The 19,213-nt window shown below is 38.0% G+C and overlaps 2 protein-coding genes across 4 annotated transcripts in view; one reads left to right on the forward strand and one right to left on the reverse strand.

Annotated features, from left to right (window-relative positions):
- opcml (opioid binding protein/cell adhesion molecule-like) overlaps positions 1-19,213 on the forward strand; it is a 253,293-nt gene that overhangs the window by 173,258 nt on the left and 60,822 nt on the right. For both annotated transcript variants that reach the window (XM_079804866.1, XM_079804865.1), the window contains one exon: positions 2,360-2,592. In XM_079804866.1, coding sequence (XP_079660992.1) covers positions 2,360-2,592 — 233 coding nt within the window. The remainder of the gene's footprint in view (positions 1-2,359; positions 2,593-19,213) is intronic.
- The window catches only part of ntm (neurotrimin), a 633,991-nt gene that overhangs the window by 5,895 nt on the left and 608,883 nt on the right, over positions 1-19,213 (reverse strand). The window lies entirely within an intron of this gene.

Consider the following 19,213-nt stretch of genomic DNA (forward strand, 5'->3'; position numbering starts at 1 on the left):
CTTTTTGAAAAGGATAAGATGAAAAGCTATTGTCATTTTCCCACTGGTTTTCGAGATCTGTAATAGAAATAGGTCTGTTTATATTACCTGTTGCCTTGTCGCATGCTTTTTCTTTTGCATTTCAAGGAAGGAAGCGGAAGTGATATTATGGGCATTATCATATTTTCTCCAGTAAAGTCTGTCGAATTGAAGGTTGGTCCTTGGGTTAGGACTCCAGGGCTGCGTCTAGAATATAAATCATTGTTTTCTTGGCTTTTTCTTCAAGTAGAAGTTAGCTTGCCTTTTTGCTACTGTCTAAAAAGACTCTTCTTAAAAAGAAACATCACACTACTTTATCTGGACGAACTGAGTATGATTAGAAAGATTAAAGACTCCAGCTTCCATGTTTGCGCTACTGTAAAAAAGAACGTGGGTACAACTTCCGGTGAGGTGGCGGAAGTAGTATACCAATGGTATTTTTTATGCTAGTTAGTGAAGAGGCTAAATGTTTTTCGGATCATTGGCAAGGTTTCAAAATGATCATTATTATGATCACTTTTTTTTAATCAGATGGTGCCACAAGAGTTAAGTGATGGTTACTGTGAAGCAACATTTGCAACATGAATGACACACACTAAACCCTACACTAAACACTACATTTCAGTTTAGTACATTTATTAGTTAATTAATAATATCACAATACAATTTTCATGCCCTTAATTGTCCTTACTTTACTGACCTTCCACAAAAGTGCTGCTGCATGACTACAACAGCGTCCTGGCCCTTGAACAACCCGCGGTCTGTACTTCACCGGTCACTGATGCTAGCACCCATGCCTTGTGATGGGATACGTGTAGGCCTAGGCTCGGCTCAATGTCTGCTTTCAGATGGTTTCCGACAGATACTGATACGCCTCTGAGCTTTTCAAATAGCTCATCGCCTTACCATCACAGGCTACTGAATCTAGAAAATAGCTAAAAATGATACCTTGATACTTGATACGAGGCCACTTCTTCACGTCATCCTCCCAACCAACTACCACGGAGGGTAAAGGTACTGTTGTTTCACCCTTTTGAAAGTTCGTTGAGGTTGTGTTCCCACATCGTTAGCAAATTTGGATAGCTTGAATGGCTGTCAACTGTTGCTATGTTTCCATCCACCTATTTTAATGCACATTTTGGGATATCGCATCAAAAAATGCTGAATGGAAATGCCAAGATGCGCATTAATTCTAAAAAACGTATGCGCTCATTTGAGTCTGATAAATTTTCTATCCGATACGAAAACGCGCACATAAACTACGATGGAAATGCATAAAGTCCCACTTGTTTACTTCGGAAGACGCTCCCACTTTTGACGCAAGGCTTCATGGGGCGTAAGAAACTTGTGGATAATGCCAGAATAAAGGCTAATAATGCCTGAATAAAAACAAAAGAATAATGAATATTAAAGGTCCTTTTCGTCCGAAATTTTTGCGCATTAAAAATAAATACCACCTCCCGTTGTGTCAATCATGTTTACACACTGTCTCCGGAACTTTCGTCCGGCATACATTTTTTGGGATCTGGTCAGATTTTCTGTGTTTTTCGTATCAGTAGCAAACATTTCGAGAGGGGTTTAGACAATCCAGAGCCTCCGGATGACGAATACGAAAAACCGCAAAAGAAAATTTCGTACTCAATGTGCGAAGACCTTAACTTTCATACCAGCAGAGGTGTGAAAAGCTTGTCGAGTGAGAACAATAGAAACGTGAATGGAGCAGCTCAGACATTAGACAATAGACGACAAATCTGTGTTTACAGGGCAATGAAATATTGTATTAGCATCTGATCAGCATTCTCTAAAAACTTGCATGCTTCATAAAATGTATACTTTTAGAGATATAATTCTCAGATTTGAAATAAAGCATGAGCAGACTTGTGGCTTTACTTTAATTGTGGTTATAAGTTGTCATACCACATACACATAATATTTTTGTACTTAAATATATTCTTAATATTTTTGTTTTTATGTTTGAGCTTATACATCTTCATATTAATTACAGTCTGAGTAATTCTGAGCTGTAAACTCTGAAGTGTTGGCTTTGTAAATATATATTGGTTATGTGTCTATTCAGAATGACTTATGAGCAGCAACTTTTTTTATCTGAGGTAAATGTTTTTTTGAGGCCCCACTTGCCAAAATGGGGGGTGTGCAGTAAGGGTCAAAGAAAGTGCAGTCTGTGATAACTGGACATGTCCTCAAAACGTATCCGAATCATTTCAAACTGAGTTTTTAAATTGCATGTCGATACCTTCTAGCCCTGTGCACCACTGAGGTAGTTTTTTTTATGTATATATCAAATAATCATGTTTTTTCTTCTGCTTGTGTCGTTCAACAGGTGCAATGTGGACAACAAAGTATCACGGGTGGCATGGCTCAACCGAACCACTATCCTCTTCACAGGGAATGAAAAATGGTCGTTGGACCCCCGGGTGGTCCTACTAAACACAGCAGTCACCGAATACAGTATAAAAATCCTAAACGTGAACTTATACGACGAGGGGCCGTACGTATGTTCTATCCTCACGAACAAGAAACCAGAATCCACAAAGGTGCACCTCATTGTACAAGGTAAGTCTTATAAAGTGAAATCTTTACATCATGAAATGTGTGGATGAGAATCCTTTTAAGAAAACTAGCTTCACGTTTGTTAGGGATTTTGTTGACATTTGGGGTTGGGTAAATAACGGCTGACAAACAACTTTGATTCTCCTTTTCTAGGCTGATGTAATTAAATGAAACTCAGCAGATGTGACTCCCAGTGATAAAATTGGGATTTAATCTGGGTGTAATTTCAAAATCGTTGATGGATATTGATTTGAAGACGTGCAGCCCAGAGAGCAACGGAAAAATAGAGCAGAGGCTTTTGTTTTCTCCTCACTAAATCAAGTGTCGATAGTCAGACCTTTGTCATGATTTACAGTGCAGTCGATCGCCTTCATATTTGTGAGCCAAAAATGAATACCGTCGCACATGGCCAAATCTATCTCGGCTTGGGGTATTCAGAAATGTGGCAAAAACCAGTTACGGTATTTGTATCACGTTTCCCCGACCATCTGCGGAGTCAGAAAAAGTGTCAGATTGAAGTGGAAAAAAAGGGTGTTTTGGTTAATAAAATGGCGCCTTATCAAATGCTCATTAACCTTTAGTACTTTGTCCTGACACTAATTACTGCAGGCTTAAATAACTGAACAAATAGACCAAGGTAAGGTGCTTATTTTTTTTCTGATTAGAAACACAAAGCGTAAATTGGAGTTTGAGTCGGCTGTTCAGTTCCCGCTTAACCTGCAATTCAATTAATTCTAAAGCCTTCAGCCCAGTTTTAATGAATCAATCACCGGCTTTCCTTGTTTTCCCGAGCAGTTCAACCCTGTGCATCTACATGGCACAACATAAACATGCTGGTGTCGTGGCACTCAAAAGTGCACTTAAGATATTGAATTGTTTGCTGCGCTCCTTTTCCCTTACACCCTATAGTTGCATGCTGAGTGGTCTACAATTTCAGCCTAGTGTTCTTGAGAATGGGTCTGAGAGCTTTCTGAACAGATGGGGCCTCGGTGTGCCTTTACTGTAATGCTTTGTCTCAGCTTTGTTAAATCTTGCCGCGCTCAGCTAAAGTCTGCCTACACAAACTGTAGCGCCCTGTCTATTTCTGTCATCAAGTGTGGCCCTATTTCTCTTAAACCCTGAGCCTCAGAAGCTTGTTACTGCCTCGTCTCTGCTAAAAATTCAAAGAGCGCCTATGGTAGCGCTCTCACATATCTGGCTTGACATCTGCGTGCTTGTTTTTAAGCATCCTAACATACTTCACGCTTGGTCTCGTTCCGGTTTTAGGTCACTCGTTAGCATTTCACGAACGGGACAGCGCTCCATTCGATTTTGCATTTGCCATCCTGTAGTGTATCAGCGCTACATCTATTTATGTGGTTGATGACTGCAGCTGGAGGTATGTGTCTCTGTAAATGGCCTCATCGTCTTCCGCGGTATCGATCGGATGCATCGATCAGATGCAACGCGAGAGGAGACATGCGACGCGTTAGTGTCCAGCGCAATTCGAAACCTGAGGTTTTCCTCTGAGCCCCCTCTCTGAGGTACACAAAGCATTATTCTTATTAAAGCACTACATGCAGAAGACAAATGAAGGTCATTATAGTCTAGGGAGGAAAGAAGTTTTTATTTGATATACTTGCATTTAGAGGAGCATTGCTGCTGAAAAAAAAAACAGCTTAGACTACAGGTTTATTCTTGTTTATTCCATGCAAACAATTCTAATCTTGCTGGTTATGCTAGCTAAATCTAACTTGCATGTAGACTCCTTTTAAAGCAGCACTTCCGAAGAGAGAAATCATTTTGATAGCATGTAGGTTTGTTGAAATGAAAAGCAATAACTATTTTAGTTATTGCTACATTTGCGACTCAGCGAAGACAAGATATCCATCAGCATTGTTTTTTGTGAAAAGCAATCGTATATGACTAAATATGATATCCAGCTTCAGTTCCAACATCTTCGGATTGATTTTGTGATGATATAAATCAGTCTGTTTTTTATCTCTCAGGCGTATGTTTACTGAAGCACGGTGCACAAAAATTCAAAAAGATAAATACAACATTTTTAGTTTATGAACAGAAATGCAGCTCAGTGTAGTTTTATTTCTGGGAACTCTAACCCAAACCCTGCACTCAGCTGAAGCGTCTTTTATATTGATATAAAAAAAGTCTAAGGTAAGGTAAGCAGACTAATATGAGATGAGTCCGTGATTTGCATATTTGTGGTAGGTACAGCACATTAGCTTGTTTCAAGGTCACAGAGTAGTGAGATCTGTAATGGATGAGCTCACAATTTCTGTTTTGTCTCTCAGCTTGCATAAAAAGAACAGACATACACAGGTGGTGTGTAGCTGAAGCTGGCTAGAATGGGGCTGTTGAAATGAACTCACTCGCAGCCAATTTGGCCCTGTATTCTCATTGAAGAATTTCTCCAGTTTTTGGTCTTTGAGCACTTCTTCATCTGTGTCCTCTAATTATGAGGGCTCCTATAATGCCCCTTTTTTACAAGACATAAATAAGTCTCTGATGTCCCTAGAGTGTGTATGTGAAGTTTTTGCTCAAAATACCCCACAGATAATTTTTTATAGGATGTTAAAATTGTCCCTTTTTGAGGGTGAGCAAAAACACACCGTTTTTGTGTGTGTTCCTTTAAATGCAAATGAGCTGCTGCTCGCGGCCCCCTTTCTAGAAGAGGGAGGAGCTTCAAGAGCTCGTGTTAGCAGCTCCGATTACCTGAAAATGTCTATAAATCAGATGCCTTCAGAGCCAGAAAACATCTGCTGCATGAAGATAGAACAGGTAGTTTAGTTTAATTACGGTTATAACTCATGTTGTCATCTTGCTAAGGGGCGGTAATATTATAATAAGATCCCCTTCCTGCGTCACTAGGGGAGAGAAATCTGAACGGTTCATTTTGTCACATGCTTGCAGAGAAAGGCTTACCAAAACAAAGTGGATTATCCTTTTTCACTTTTTCTGGGTTGGTAGATGCACCAGGGACCCGATTATCGAACTTAAAGGAACACTCCACTATTTTTGAAAATAGGCTCATTTTCCAGCTCCCCTAGAGTTAAACAGTTTACCGTTTTCAAATCCATGCAGCCGATCTCCGGGTCTGGCAGTAGCACTTTTAGCATAGCTTAGCATAGATAATTGAATCTGATTAGACCTTTAGCATCTCACTGATTCTTCTGTAGTTACATCGTGTACTAAGACCGACGGAAAATGAAAAGTTGCGATTTTCTTGGCCGATATGGCTAGGAACTATTCTCTCATTCCTGCGTAATAATCAAGGATCTTTGCTGCCGTACCATGGGTTTGCAGCAGCGCAATGATATTACGCAGCGCCTGAAAATAGTCCCCAGTCCACCTGCACTAAGTTTGTGTAGTTGCAGGTATTCCGGTTCAAATAGATACGGTTCAGGATCTGCACCAAAGTAAATCTCTTCTGAATCGTCTCTCACAAATGTCTCCATGGTTACAAGGCAAACTCCCTGTGCAAGCAGGTTGTCACGTTGGTTATGTTGACGTAAGTTAGCCTATTTTCAGGCGCTGCGCCGCTGCACTCATAGTACGGCTCAAAGTTCCTTGATTATTACGCAGGAATGAGAGAATAGTTCCTAGCCGTATCGGCCTAGAAAAACGTTTCATTTTCCGTCGGTCTTAGTACAAGATGTAACTACAGAAGAGTCAAGTTTTAAATTGGAAAAATATCGAAACTCTTTAGTCATTTCCTGAGCGAGATGCGAATGGTCTAATCAGATTCAATGATCTATGCTAAAAGTGTTACTGCCAGACCCGGAGATCGTCTGAATGGATTGGAAAACGGTAAAACTCAACTGTTTAACTCTAGGGGAGTTGGAAAAAGAGCCTATGTTCAAAAGAAGTGGAGCGCTCCTTTAAACATGGAAAAGTCTGATTTTCATATGTCCCCTTTAAAAACGGTATATGCTTTGTTTTAGATCACAGATAATCATAATTATACTCAAAATGAACAATTTCATTGTTGCATATCTTGTGTTTCATAGAGCAGTGTTATGTGGCATAGGGGGGTGTCGGGGGGGGGGTCCTCATCTGAGGGTTGTCCCCCCTAAAAATGTCATTAAAATACACATTGTGTATTGTAAATAATATAATTATATATAGTTATTAGGGATGCAACAATACAGTTAGTCCACGGTTCAATACATACCTCGGTTTTTACCCAAGGTTTTCGGTTCGGTTCTGATGGCTTGTCACATCAGTTTTTTGTTATTCTATTCTTAGGCGACAGGAACAGCAAGAGGTTAAGGAGAAAAATACTATTTTTTATTGCAATACTCTTTCTTTATTTTACTTAAAAGAATTGAAAACCCTTACTTAAACTTAAAACTTTACTTTAAAAAAAACCCTTTCCTAGTGTATTGTAAAATATAAAATAAATATAGGCCTATATAAAGATTTTGTCAGCTCGGAGCTGTACAGCAGCATTTAAGTATGAAATTGAATGAATAAATGTAAAAATAAAACACTTCATAGACTTCACTATAAATTAAACATTGATTCTTATTAAAACTGCTGTATTAGTTTTTCAGTCAAGAGCAGTGAGGGATTTTCTCTTTGTCTTTTGTTGTTGTATTAACATTAAAGGGATAGTTCACTCAAAAATGAAAATTTTGTCATCGAGAAATGAATACAGGTTTGGAACAACATTAGAGTGAGTAAATAATTTTAGAGGGGAACTGTCCCTTTAAGGACAGTGTGTTCACTACTACACTGCTGTCAATTTAAGACCTCCGTGCATCTAATATACAGACACACGCGATTTTACTTTCACTTTAGACTAGAGCTGCAACTAACGATTATTTTTTCTGTCGACTAATCTAACGATTATTTTTTCGATTAGTCGACTAATCTAACGATTATTTTCCCAGATTAATCTTATGATTCTTTTTTACTGATTATTGTATTTCAAAGAGGGTAGTGAATTTGTATATTATTTTAACATGAAATCAATGAATGATGACAATATTAATTGTATTTCAGGAAAGGTAGTGTACATAGTATGCCATTTTATAATGAAATATATGAACACAAGAAGCTTTTTAAACATAATATATAATGATACTATTCATAATAAAATATACAGAGTAGGCCTAATTAGGAAAAGTTGTTTACTATAGGCTAGTAGTTGAGTATGATTTACTTATTGATTTGTGTCAATAGTAAACGAAAATGCACTTGTATTTATCTGCAAAAGGTTCACATACAGGAGCTTTCAGCATAGTTTTAATATAGTATAACTAGTCGTCTATTTTGAAGATACATGTGCATAAACAACGACTAAAGCTGCCAGAAGTTTTTGCCCAAACTTCAAAGACACATTTAAATGATTAAAGCTAGAGGCATATCTTAACTTTAATGTTACTTTAATCATGTAAATTACCTATATACAGCATGTTTTATGCATATGTGTTTGGGACAGAGGGGAACCAGGTCGCATTAACAGGAGATATATGCAGCCCATAATAAATAAAAGCACGAGACGTACTGGGGTCGGAGAAGAACCCCGGAAAATGTGACCGTCTGTTGCAATACACGCGCCACGGTTCAGCTGCGCGAGAGAACACTGGAAGGGTTGCCAGGTTTACACAACAAAACCCACCCATTCGTTACTCAAAACAAGCCCAATCGCGTTTCGGGGAGGTTCTCTGGTAAACATCGCGTTCGGGGGGTTAAATATGTGTGTTTTTTTGCTTCAACCCGCGGACATGAGACACAGCCCGCGGCAACAGTGTAGAAGTAGCCCAATTCCGCGGAAAAAAGCGGACTTGGCAACACTGATTGGCAGTGTGAAAGCTCCCGCTCTCCACGCGCACAGCTCCTGCTCTGCCACCGCGCGCAGTGTGAAACCGGCGTTACAGAGCGAACAAAGCACAGTTTTACTCGGCTTCTGTTTAAAGTACTCCCACACTTTTGAATGTCGCGGTCTGGCTTTATATGATAAATGATAATTTTCACTATGCCCGGGAGCAGAAGCTGCCATTATTCTAGATCTTCTGTTCCATTCTAGAACGTAAATAATGTGCCGCCGACGCGTCGACGCATTTCACGCACGTCGACGTATTTTCGTAGTCGACGTCATCGACGACGTCGACGCGTCGTTGCAGCCCTACTTTAGACATAACCGACTGTGTTTATGTTAACCTTGTGTGTATTTGACAGTATTAACGCAGTAAGACTACTACTTAGTTCAGTATTCACGTGTTTGACTGACGCAAATAATGAACTTTCTTGTTTGTGAATATCTATAGTGTTCTGTGAGTATAACTCTACCACTAACGTGTGATGTGAATGTATGTCGCTTTGTTCAGTATTGGGAGGGAGGCAAATGATAGAATCACAAGCAATTCACAAGCGCGTATTGAACCGTGAATGCCATACCGAACGGTTCAATATTATATTGAGAATTATGGCATCCCTGATAGTTATAATAATTGTGTAAGTAGTAAAACAATACAAACGCAAACGAGGCAAAAGTGTGTTTTAAGTTTGAAAACATTTTGAGTCCCCCCTCTTGTGCCCCCACAGTGGTTTGGTCCACCCCACACCTCACCCAGACACACACAAGTCCGGTGTGAGAGAACACAGTTCTTCAGTTGAACTCCAGTAAGGGCTGTTAACGTTATTGTATTCACTGTACACATCGGATGAAGTGATTCCTCTTTAAAACAGACGATGCTGAGTTATTAATAAATTAGCAATGACAAAAAATTATGATGACAATGTATTTTTCTATTGTCCGATGTAGTCCGATATTTCAGCGATTGTTGTTTTGGTAGCTTGTTGTAAATCACCCACTACAACACGGTTATAAGCTTATGTGTGAACTGATATTAGGCTAATATTGTAAAACCTATGATAACTTATATTTAAACAATTATTACTTTGTGTTGTTGGCCAGATAAAATGACACAGAAAAGAAAAATGAGATCATTTTTCAGTGCACCAAAACGCCACACATATCCTTTCAAGTACAATTTCGGCTGTATTATTTGTGTCCCCTTCAAAAATTGCCCTTGAGAAATGTTATGTTTATTGTCCCCCCCCAACTGTTAGATGAAATTTGCGCCCATGTTATGTGGGTGGCCTATATGCAAAATGACTCAAAGGGCATTTGACGTTCTTGAAAGAGAAAGGTTACCGAGCAAGCAAAGTCGTGATGGTGTTAAACGGAGCACTATTGTCCTCCTCGTTATATCAACAAAACCTCTTTGGGTTTTTTTTCTTCAGAATAACAATGAAAACAATTGTGAGTACAAAAACAAAGAAACAGTGAGACGACTCCCAAGACGTCTTTGCACGGAGGATTTGTTCAGACAAACACGAAAGCACAGACTTGAGCAAACACATTTGAGTGATGCTTTGATGCCAGATGAAATTATGAATCCTCTCTACAAATTCTCATCTAAACTAATGAGAGAAGTGTTGTTATTTTCATATTCATGCAAAGATTTGTCATACGTTTTTTTTGCGCTTATTTTTCACCTGTCAATCCCAGTTTTCAAGATGTTTCTCCATCTGCTTGAAGTTTGATTTTGATAAACAGAACATGGTATAAATTGGTTATTTCTCACTTGCTTTTTATCCAGGATCGATTGGGCATTAAATGACAGCCCAGCACTGATTTTTTTATTATTATGGCATATGCAGGATAAAACAAAAAATGTGCTTAAAATTAAACATGGGAATTTATGATATTTTTAATCCTAATTTAATCATATGTACTTTTCCACATTTGAACATATTTTAATATCATTTGATAATTACATGTAAATGTTTTTGTTAATATTATGGTGGAAAAATCTCTGCAGATCACACAACCCTATAAAAAAAACACATTTAATGTTTAATTTCTTTCAGCGTTTTTCCTCCAAATTTTCCAAATGGCTAGTTTCTAGCAAGTAAGGCATTTTGTCATTTTCCAGGTCTGGAAAAATATGCAAAAAAGAAAACTGTGTATGGAAAAATACACAAAAATGAATGCATCATGCAAGCAACGTGAAATCATGGCAAAATCCTCGTCTCAAAACTGTGTGTCTTTATCATAAGCGAGTCTCTTTTGAACTTCACTAAACAAATGTGCATGTGCCACTCAAACCAGCAACAGACAAAAGAGCAAACGACCGTTTAATTCAGACTGTACGTCAAACCACGAGTACAGCATCAAACTGAGGTGTCAGAGATGAATATATGCAGGGTATAAACCCCCTAGGCAGGGTTTTATAATCACAGAGGAATCAAATTTGAGCTGGTTTGGGGGATTCTGGGAACATTTTGATTTCTCTGATCTACATATGTGCATTTCAAGACTTTTGAAGGCCAAAAAAATTGATAAGAAATAGCTTTAAAAGCATGTCAGGAATTATTTTTCAATACCTGCTCTGTCCTCGTCTCCATCACTCTTTCTTTTCCCCTCAGTCTCCTTATCTTCCCTGTCTCTACCCTCCTAAAGCTGAGCTTTGACTGATAGTCTTTTCATTTTCGCCTGTGTCAGTGAAGAAAGTAAACATAGTGTCAACTGATATCTAGCCTATATGTTTTATTAATCGTTTTCTTAGACAAGTTAATTTCCTGAAGGGTACGATTGCTAGGTAAATAAGTTTAACTTCATTCACAGTATGTACACATTCATTATTAATATTATGCCTAAGAGAAAAACGGCTTTGTTAATGTTTCTTGTCCCGTCACATTGACAGTTGCTAATTATCACTTTACATGAATCGCGTTAATTATAGGCCTTTTTTTCAATTAAAAATGGCAAGAATATTATTTTGTCTGATTGTTTTTGTCAGTCATTTAAAATGTCTGTCCTAAAACAGCTGTCAGATATGAAATGTTTAGCTTGGCTTACATCTTATCTCTCACTTTATGACTGTTAACTGAAGTGTCACGCTGGAATTCACACTCAGCAGCTTCTGTGAACATAAATCCCGCCTACTTTGATTTGATTGGTCATCTCAAATATTTTGACCTTGACGAGCAGTGACAGACCAATGACAGCTCAGATGAGAAGATCTTGGTGCTGTGCAATATCCTTGCAGCACTAAAGTAGTGTTAATTCTATACTAGGCAGTTATTTCATAACATTTATTATATACACCTCTGAAAAAGTCCAGATGTCCAGACCTCGGTGACCTCATAGCCGGATTTGGCCTTCTCATCATGTTAGCGCATGTTATCACTTTCCCCAATGGGGAAAAACTTGAAAAAATATTTACAGATGACTGTAATACATACCAAATATAATGCTGCATGAATAATTGATGTTAAATATGGTTTGGAAATTTGAGCCTGGAAAAGTATAGAACTTTGACATGGAAAATGTGTAGAAACCCTGCAAATTAATTATACAACCTTCAACATCAACAATAAAAGTTAAAAGTGCCCTTTTAAAAGTTAATTACTTCTGTTTATTATTCTAATTTACAGGCAATTATATGGTTAGTTGCATTTTATTCGTTTTATTGTTTTTTTTATTAGTATACATTTAACACATTCCATCCCCAAGTTATTCCAATCAGAACAGACTTCACTGATTTAACAGTAGATTATTTATTTATTTACAATCATTTTGTTTAGATACAAATACAGTGTGTTTATGTATTCATATTTATTTATTCATATGTCTTTTTATCTATTTTTATTAATAATAATTCAATATATTTTTTTATATTTATTTATTTGATACATTTTCTTAAGCACTTAAAAAAAAGAAAACAGACCATCCTTCTCCTTCCTCTGTTTGCAAGCCAAAGGTAGAGGATGAGACGACACAGGGCAGGTGAGCAGAGGCATATGCAGGCCATGCAGGGAGTCCAAGACTGTTAGCAAGACTAGACGCAGTGAGGAGAAGAAGGAAAGTGCGACTCAAGTGGGAAAAGGGGAAGGATGAACTCGCTCAGTGCTGGTAGTGCATCAAAGGTGATGATCACACTCCATATGTTCTATTAGCTGGAGGTATTCACGGGTGGCAAAGAGGATCATCACAAGTTTAACTTGCATTGGAGTTTACATCATTTATTTGAGCTTGAGCGGAAAACAAAACAAGTGTGGTGTTTTGCGAAGAACACCATAGCCGCGTCCAAGACCCAGTTAGCGCTATTTGTGTTGCTTCTATTTCAGTTAACGGCATTGCTGTCTTCAGTAGAGCTGCTTATTGCTGAATTGAACTGGTTTCATAATAAATTAACTTTACACAGATATTAAACTGAATTGAATTAACACTGAACTGAGCTGAAAAATGACAAACTACATGCTACAGCTGCTTTACAGGATTTCAATCTATCATATTTGATGAAGTTTGCATCATTTGTATTGTATAAAGCACCACTGATAAAAAAAAGAAGGATTTTGTGGTGAAGTAAATACTACAGAAAAAACTAATGTATTTTCTACATGAAAAAGTTAGCTCAGGCAAGAATTAATAAGCTTGTATAAAGTAAAGCGTAAATATCAACATTATAAAAGTAAGTAAAACTACTCATTTTTTTGATACTGGCAAGGCAAGTTTATTTATATAGCACATTTCATACACTATGGTAATGGTTATTAAAGAAATGAACATTAATTTCACGGGCAACAGCTCTGGTGGACATTACTGCAGTCAGCATCCCAATTGCACGCTCCCCCAAAACTTGCGACATCTGTGGCATTGTGCTGTGATAAAACTGCACATTTTAGAGTGGCCTTTTATTGTGGCCAGCCTAACGCCCGTTTCACACATACTCCGTTTGCAGTGCGTATGCGGTGCGTATTTTTTTCCGTACCCATGTTAACGGATTACAGCTTTCACACTGCGCGCGGATGCTGTCCGTCAGTCCGTTCCAGGTGCGTTGCGTCTGCAGCAGTCCGGCGATCGTTTCCGTACCGAGTCTATTTTTTGCTGTGCTGCACTGCGTAATTAAAGTGACAGCACAATGTTCGCTTTAAAATAAACATGTACTGACACGAAAATCTAGTAATTTTACCACAGATGTATGTCATTTAAAATATACTCTGTTTCAAAGTCAACACATGGCTTTTTTTTCTCGGGTAAAGCAAGGAAACGACACCTTACCTGGCATTTAGGTTAAAAAAATTGAAATAATGAAGAGCACGTACGTTCCTGGAGGTGGAAAAACAAAAAGGTCTTTATGACCTGCTTTTAAAAGGGTTTAAAAACGAAAGAGAAGACGAGAGTCGGCTGTTTCTATTGTAAGTTTCTAATTTAAAATGTTTATAGGCTATAAGTTATATTTCAATGTTTTGCCACTTGTGTGAGCTAAAGTAGGCTATAGGCTATATAAAGTTATATAGGCTATATAAATATAAAGTAATGAATTGAATAAAACGTTGTTTAAATGTACTACGTTAAAACGTGACATCTATGAAAGTGTAAACAAAGAGAATTGCAATTCTGACAAGCCATGTTCAGTAACAACTTTTGGATTTGAAATGAAAATAATAATGAATAAATGCTGTGTTTGTGGTACAACCGCGGATCAGTTGCGCGCTGCAAACGCAGCATATATGAAAGCACAACAGCGCGTGCTGCTCCTGCACCGCAACGCAACACGCACCGCATACGCACTGCAGACGGAGTATGTGTGAAACGGGCGTAAGGCACACCTGTGCAGTAATCATGCTGTCTAATCAGCATCTTGATATGCCACACCTGTGAGGTGGATGGATTATCTCGGCAAAGGAGAAGTGCTCACTAACACAGATTTAGACAGACTTGTGAACAATATTTGAGAGGAATAGGCCTTTGAGTTCAGCTCATGAAAAATGGGGGCAAAAACAAAAAGTGTTGCATTTATAATTTTGTTCAGTGTATTAACTTCTCATCAGGCAAAACCAAGCGGCAACCTCCCGCAGTTTCTCTTGAAGCCAATACGGTAGTGACATTTACTGCAATTCATCGACTGGCCGCTAGGGACAGGCTCCAGAAGGAGCAGAATCTCATTGAGCTCATGTTAAAATGCCCAACTTTACAGCAGAAGAACACATGTTTACAGCCTGGTACAAATTGTGGTTTTGGTCTATATGACTAATTTTGCCCTTCATGACGACTGTGAGGGGGGTGAATTTTTTTATAACTCATTTGTTTACATTACATAAAGCCTTAAAGTTCTGCATAATTAAGGGCGTGGCCACTTCCCGCCTTTTTGCCCATTTTCTGTTATCCGGGAGTGACGCGCTGACAAGATGGCAACAGCCATCTCGTCCATACTTTACACTTCAAAACTGCTCATCAGAATCCTATGGGTGACGTCACGGACACTACGTCCATATTTTTTTACAGTCTATGGGCAAAACACTGGTGTATCATATTTTTCACAGCTGCTTGTTTTACTGTAAGGTTGATTTTTCGCTGTTTTCTAGTTAAATTTACACTGTTTTATCAATGCTTTGGTTTAGTAACTTGCCATTTTGTGACATTTAGAGTTCATTTTCTACTCAAAATGACATTCATACTCAAAAACGATCCATTGAATGTTACTGTCGTTGTGTACCTAGTATTGAGGTCTCTGTGTTCAGGTGCCACGTTGCTTCTATTATGTAGATGTGGTGTCTACACAATATCTATTGTGTTATTAGATGTTTCTAAGTAAAACATACACTTTAAGGGCCTTATCATTAGGGTTGGGCACCGTTCACATTTTAACCGGTACCGGTACCTAACGGTACCTTTTTTCGGTACTTTTGGGATGTTTACATAAATAACTGTAAAGAACCTGTAAGTGTCATTTATAAAAGTGTTATTGACATTATGCCAGAGCTGCCCTGCCACTGTCTGTGAGGTTTGATTACTTTAATATTTACTAGTAAATAGTAGGCTACTAGGCACTTAATTTAATTCATAAAAACAACCATATTATTATTTTTTCTTTTTAATTTCATTTCTATGAAAAGATTTCCCACAAATTATGTGTTATGTATTTTCTGGTAATCAAATGAAGACAGAAGACATTAATTTAATTTATCTTTTAATTTAAATTTTTTTTTTAAAGTCAAACAAAGTGCTGCACCACTGAGCTTTATATGGTTAAAATTAAAACATGAAGAAAAATTGTAATATATATAAAAAAGTAAACATTATTTAATAATTATAATAATAATATTATTTATAGTGTTAGTATTATTATGACATTGGGACATATCTAAATTCTACTGTACAACAGTAATTTATTTGTCAAGTTAGCCGAACTTTTATTTTGACAGGTTGCCGTAATTCTGAGTTTCTGTGTGTTTATGATATGACGGTAGTTTTTCTCAATTGAAACGGTAAAATGCTCATGAAGTGACTCAGTGGCTCTGGAGATGACGTTCATGTCCTCATATGAGAGGCAGAGATGGAAACATGCGACCGTCACACACGATTCTGAGCGTGTGTGTGTGAGGTAAACCCATAGACTGTAAACCGTGCGTCTACGCATTCATTCGCACAGAAACACGCAGGATTCGTATTTAAATAGTCTTTTTGCAGTTTAATATTCACAGACACTCGTCTATATCACCAGATGCGTTCTCAGGTACCGAAATTTGGTACCGATTGATTTCATGTGAATCGGTACTCGGTAGTACCGACGTAATTCGGTCGGTGCCCTTAAAAGTACCGAGTTCGGTACCCAACCCTACTTATCATACACCCGGCGCAATGCGGCACCAGGTGCCACACAAGTGTTTTTTGCTAGTTTCAGCCCGACGCAGTTATCATTTTCACGTCCAGCGTCACGTTGTTTAAATAGCAAATGCACTCGTGCCATCTGTTCTCCCATGGGCGTCTGGTCTGAAAACCAGGTGTGTTCAGGAGCATTGTTGCCGTGTTGCTATTTTGAGGAACTGAAAACGACTGTGCCATTGACCAACACAAACCTGCTCTAAAGTCAATAGCACAGTATTTTTTGTTATTTATAGGGGACGTGTTAGTAATATGCGCCTATAGGTGGTGCACAACATGCGTACACTCTGATTATAACACACACAGGGACATGCAGCACCACACACAAATGCCAAATATTAAAAATAAAAGGATTCCTCTCTGGAGAAGCGTTCAGTCTTTCTGCTCACAAATTACTCCACGTAAATAGCGAATCCACCATGGTGCGAGCGCAGCTGGCTTTTAAAGGGAATGGGAGATGAGACTCTGATTGGTTTGTTGCACGTTATGCCCAAAACACACCCATGACTCATTAAAGGTGCACTATGTAAAAAAAATTTTTTTTTTCTAAAACCACTAGGCCAGTGTTATATATTTTGTTCAGTTGAGTACTTACAGTATCCCAACTATTTGTAAATTGTGAGAAAACCGCTTCATACTACAGTAACGTTAATAATCGCATCCATGAACATGATTTCTGATTTCATGAGTCCCTATCCCGATTCTTTTCCACCGGCTGTGAGGTAAAGACCACATGTCCCAAGATTCTGCGCTCAAACGTGGCGTCATCAAACTACACCTTTGTTTTGAACAGGCGACCTCTAGTGGACGCAAAAGTTACATAGTGCAGCTTTAAGAGACTAGGTACAACCCTTTTGGACCATGCGTCTGGAGCGCCGAATGTTTTTTTCCGTTGTTAAACTAGCAAAAGTGGATTCGGACACGCCATAAGAGCACCTGCGCCATGTGCTTCAGACCATATGCTCAGATCATTAATATAGGGCCCTAAAAGTCTGGTTTAATTCAGTGTTATATTGTTTGAGTAAAAAGTATTGCAAAGGAAACTTCAACTAAGGAGAAATTACTCAACCTTTTACTGGCCAAGTTAAATTGACTTATTTAATTTTTTTGGTTGATTTTACTTAACGTAGTTAAGTAGAGTTTACTTAATTCCAAATGTGAAATTTACTTAAAAAATCTGCATGCAAAACATTGCAAAAGAAAAATGAAGTAAATTAGAAAATGAAGTTAAGTTGACTTAGAATGCTCTGAGGGAGCTCACTGGGTTTTGGAACAGAGATCTTGAATATTCATCTTAATCAAAGCGCTTTTGTTGCACCATTTCATTAAAGTCGTTCATAGTTTATTACCTGATGAGCAGGATGTCATAAAGATTATGTATCACAGGGCAAAAGCATGGCAATTTAATTAGATGACCCCGCAAACAACATGCGGGATTATCGTCTTTCGTTTGCTCAAGTGTAATGATGTGTCTCTATTTTAGATTAGTCTCGAACCTTCTCCTCCATGGGGAAAAGCATAAGACGGCCTCTCAATTCACTGCACATTCGTGTAATAAGCTTCGGCTCTTGTTACTGGATTGAGGAGTAGCTCTTTGCCTCATTTTAAAGAGCAGTAATGAGCCATTGGAAAGATTCAGTAGGGTTATGAGAATATAAATGGGAGGACAAAACCAGTGCAATTTGCCTGGGTGACACATTAGCAGCAGCTCTATCACCAGAGGCAGCGTGCCAATCCGTTCTTCTGTGGGTGCCCTGCCTTCCGCTTCAGTTATTTTAACCCTCTGCGAGGCCAATTGAAAATACAGGTTTTGTGGGAGACTGTGGGAGTTTGGAGACATGAGGCAGGAAACACACACCACATTTAGAAATGTTCCGCTATTGTAGCTAAAATAGTACTGTTGAGGCTTGGTATTAGAATCTGCATCTGAATGTTTAAACATTCATTCATCTTTAAACATTAGCCACCAGAGAATTACAGTATCATCTGGTAATGCTTTAGATTACAGCCCGCAAAGTTTGGTGCAAGTAAATTTAATTTACAGCGCAACTTTCAGGTAATTATAGTGTACCTATAAAGTACACTATTACAAATGACGGTGTACATATCTGTGCATTTATACACTCTTTTTTTTTTGTTAACAATATATGATTAAGTTTGTTCTTCAATGTTTTAAGCCAAGTAAAACTATTGCAATTTTTCTTTTTCAATACTGGGGAAAAAGATTCATAAGCCCTATTCGGACGGTAATTGTTTCTCGTGGGGTCATAAGGTATTTTCATCATTGACAGGAGCTAGTCTGTGATTTTATTGCCGTCTGAATCCAGAATGTCAGTGTTTTTCTCCTACCACCCGCGTCAAAATCCCCGGCCGAATTAGCTACTGCTTTTGACAAACACCAAGGTCATGTGGTAATTTAATTGCCGTCCAAATCCACTTCACTTTTCACTTCAAAATTCACTGTTTATATCCTTTTTGACCACTGCAGAGCACCGTACGTTTGCGCTTCACTGTAATTTGGATGCATTTTAAAGATCTAGACAAAAAATAAAAAGAAGAAAAGCACGTAAAAATTTGAAATGGGCCGTTATTACGACAGCGATTATATATGTAAGGGATTATGTACATCCAGCCGGTTGTCATCGCAGAATTATCAATGGAATTTGAATGACACCCGGTGGCTATTTTTGGTATAGCGCCTAAACAAAATCTCATGGGGACTTCAATTTTTGTGATATCAACTTTAAATTTGGAACACAACTTTGTTTGACACATGGCTTTGATTTTATAGTAATTTTAGAGTAAAATATTTTTTGTAAAATATATATTTTATATGAAATAAAACTAAATAAATACTGTATTTAGGACAGTATTTTTCATTTACAGTAATAACTGTATAACTTGTTCATACTTTCATATTTTGAATTGCTTTCACTTCAG

This window comes from Gobio gobio (assembly GCF_949357685.1).
Source record: "Gobio gobio genome assembly, chromosome: 22".
Taxonomy (NCBI): Eukaryota; Metazoa; Chordata; class Actinopteri; order Cypriniformes; family Gobionidae; genus Gobio; species Gobio gobio.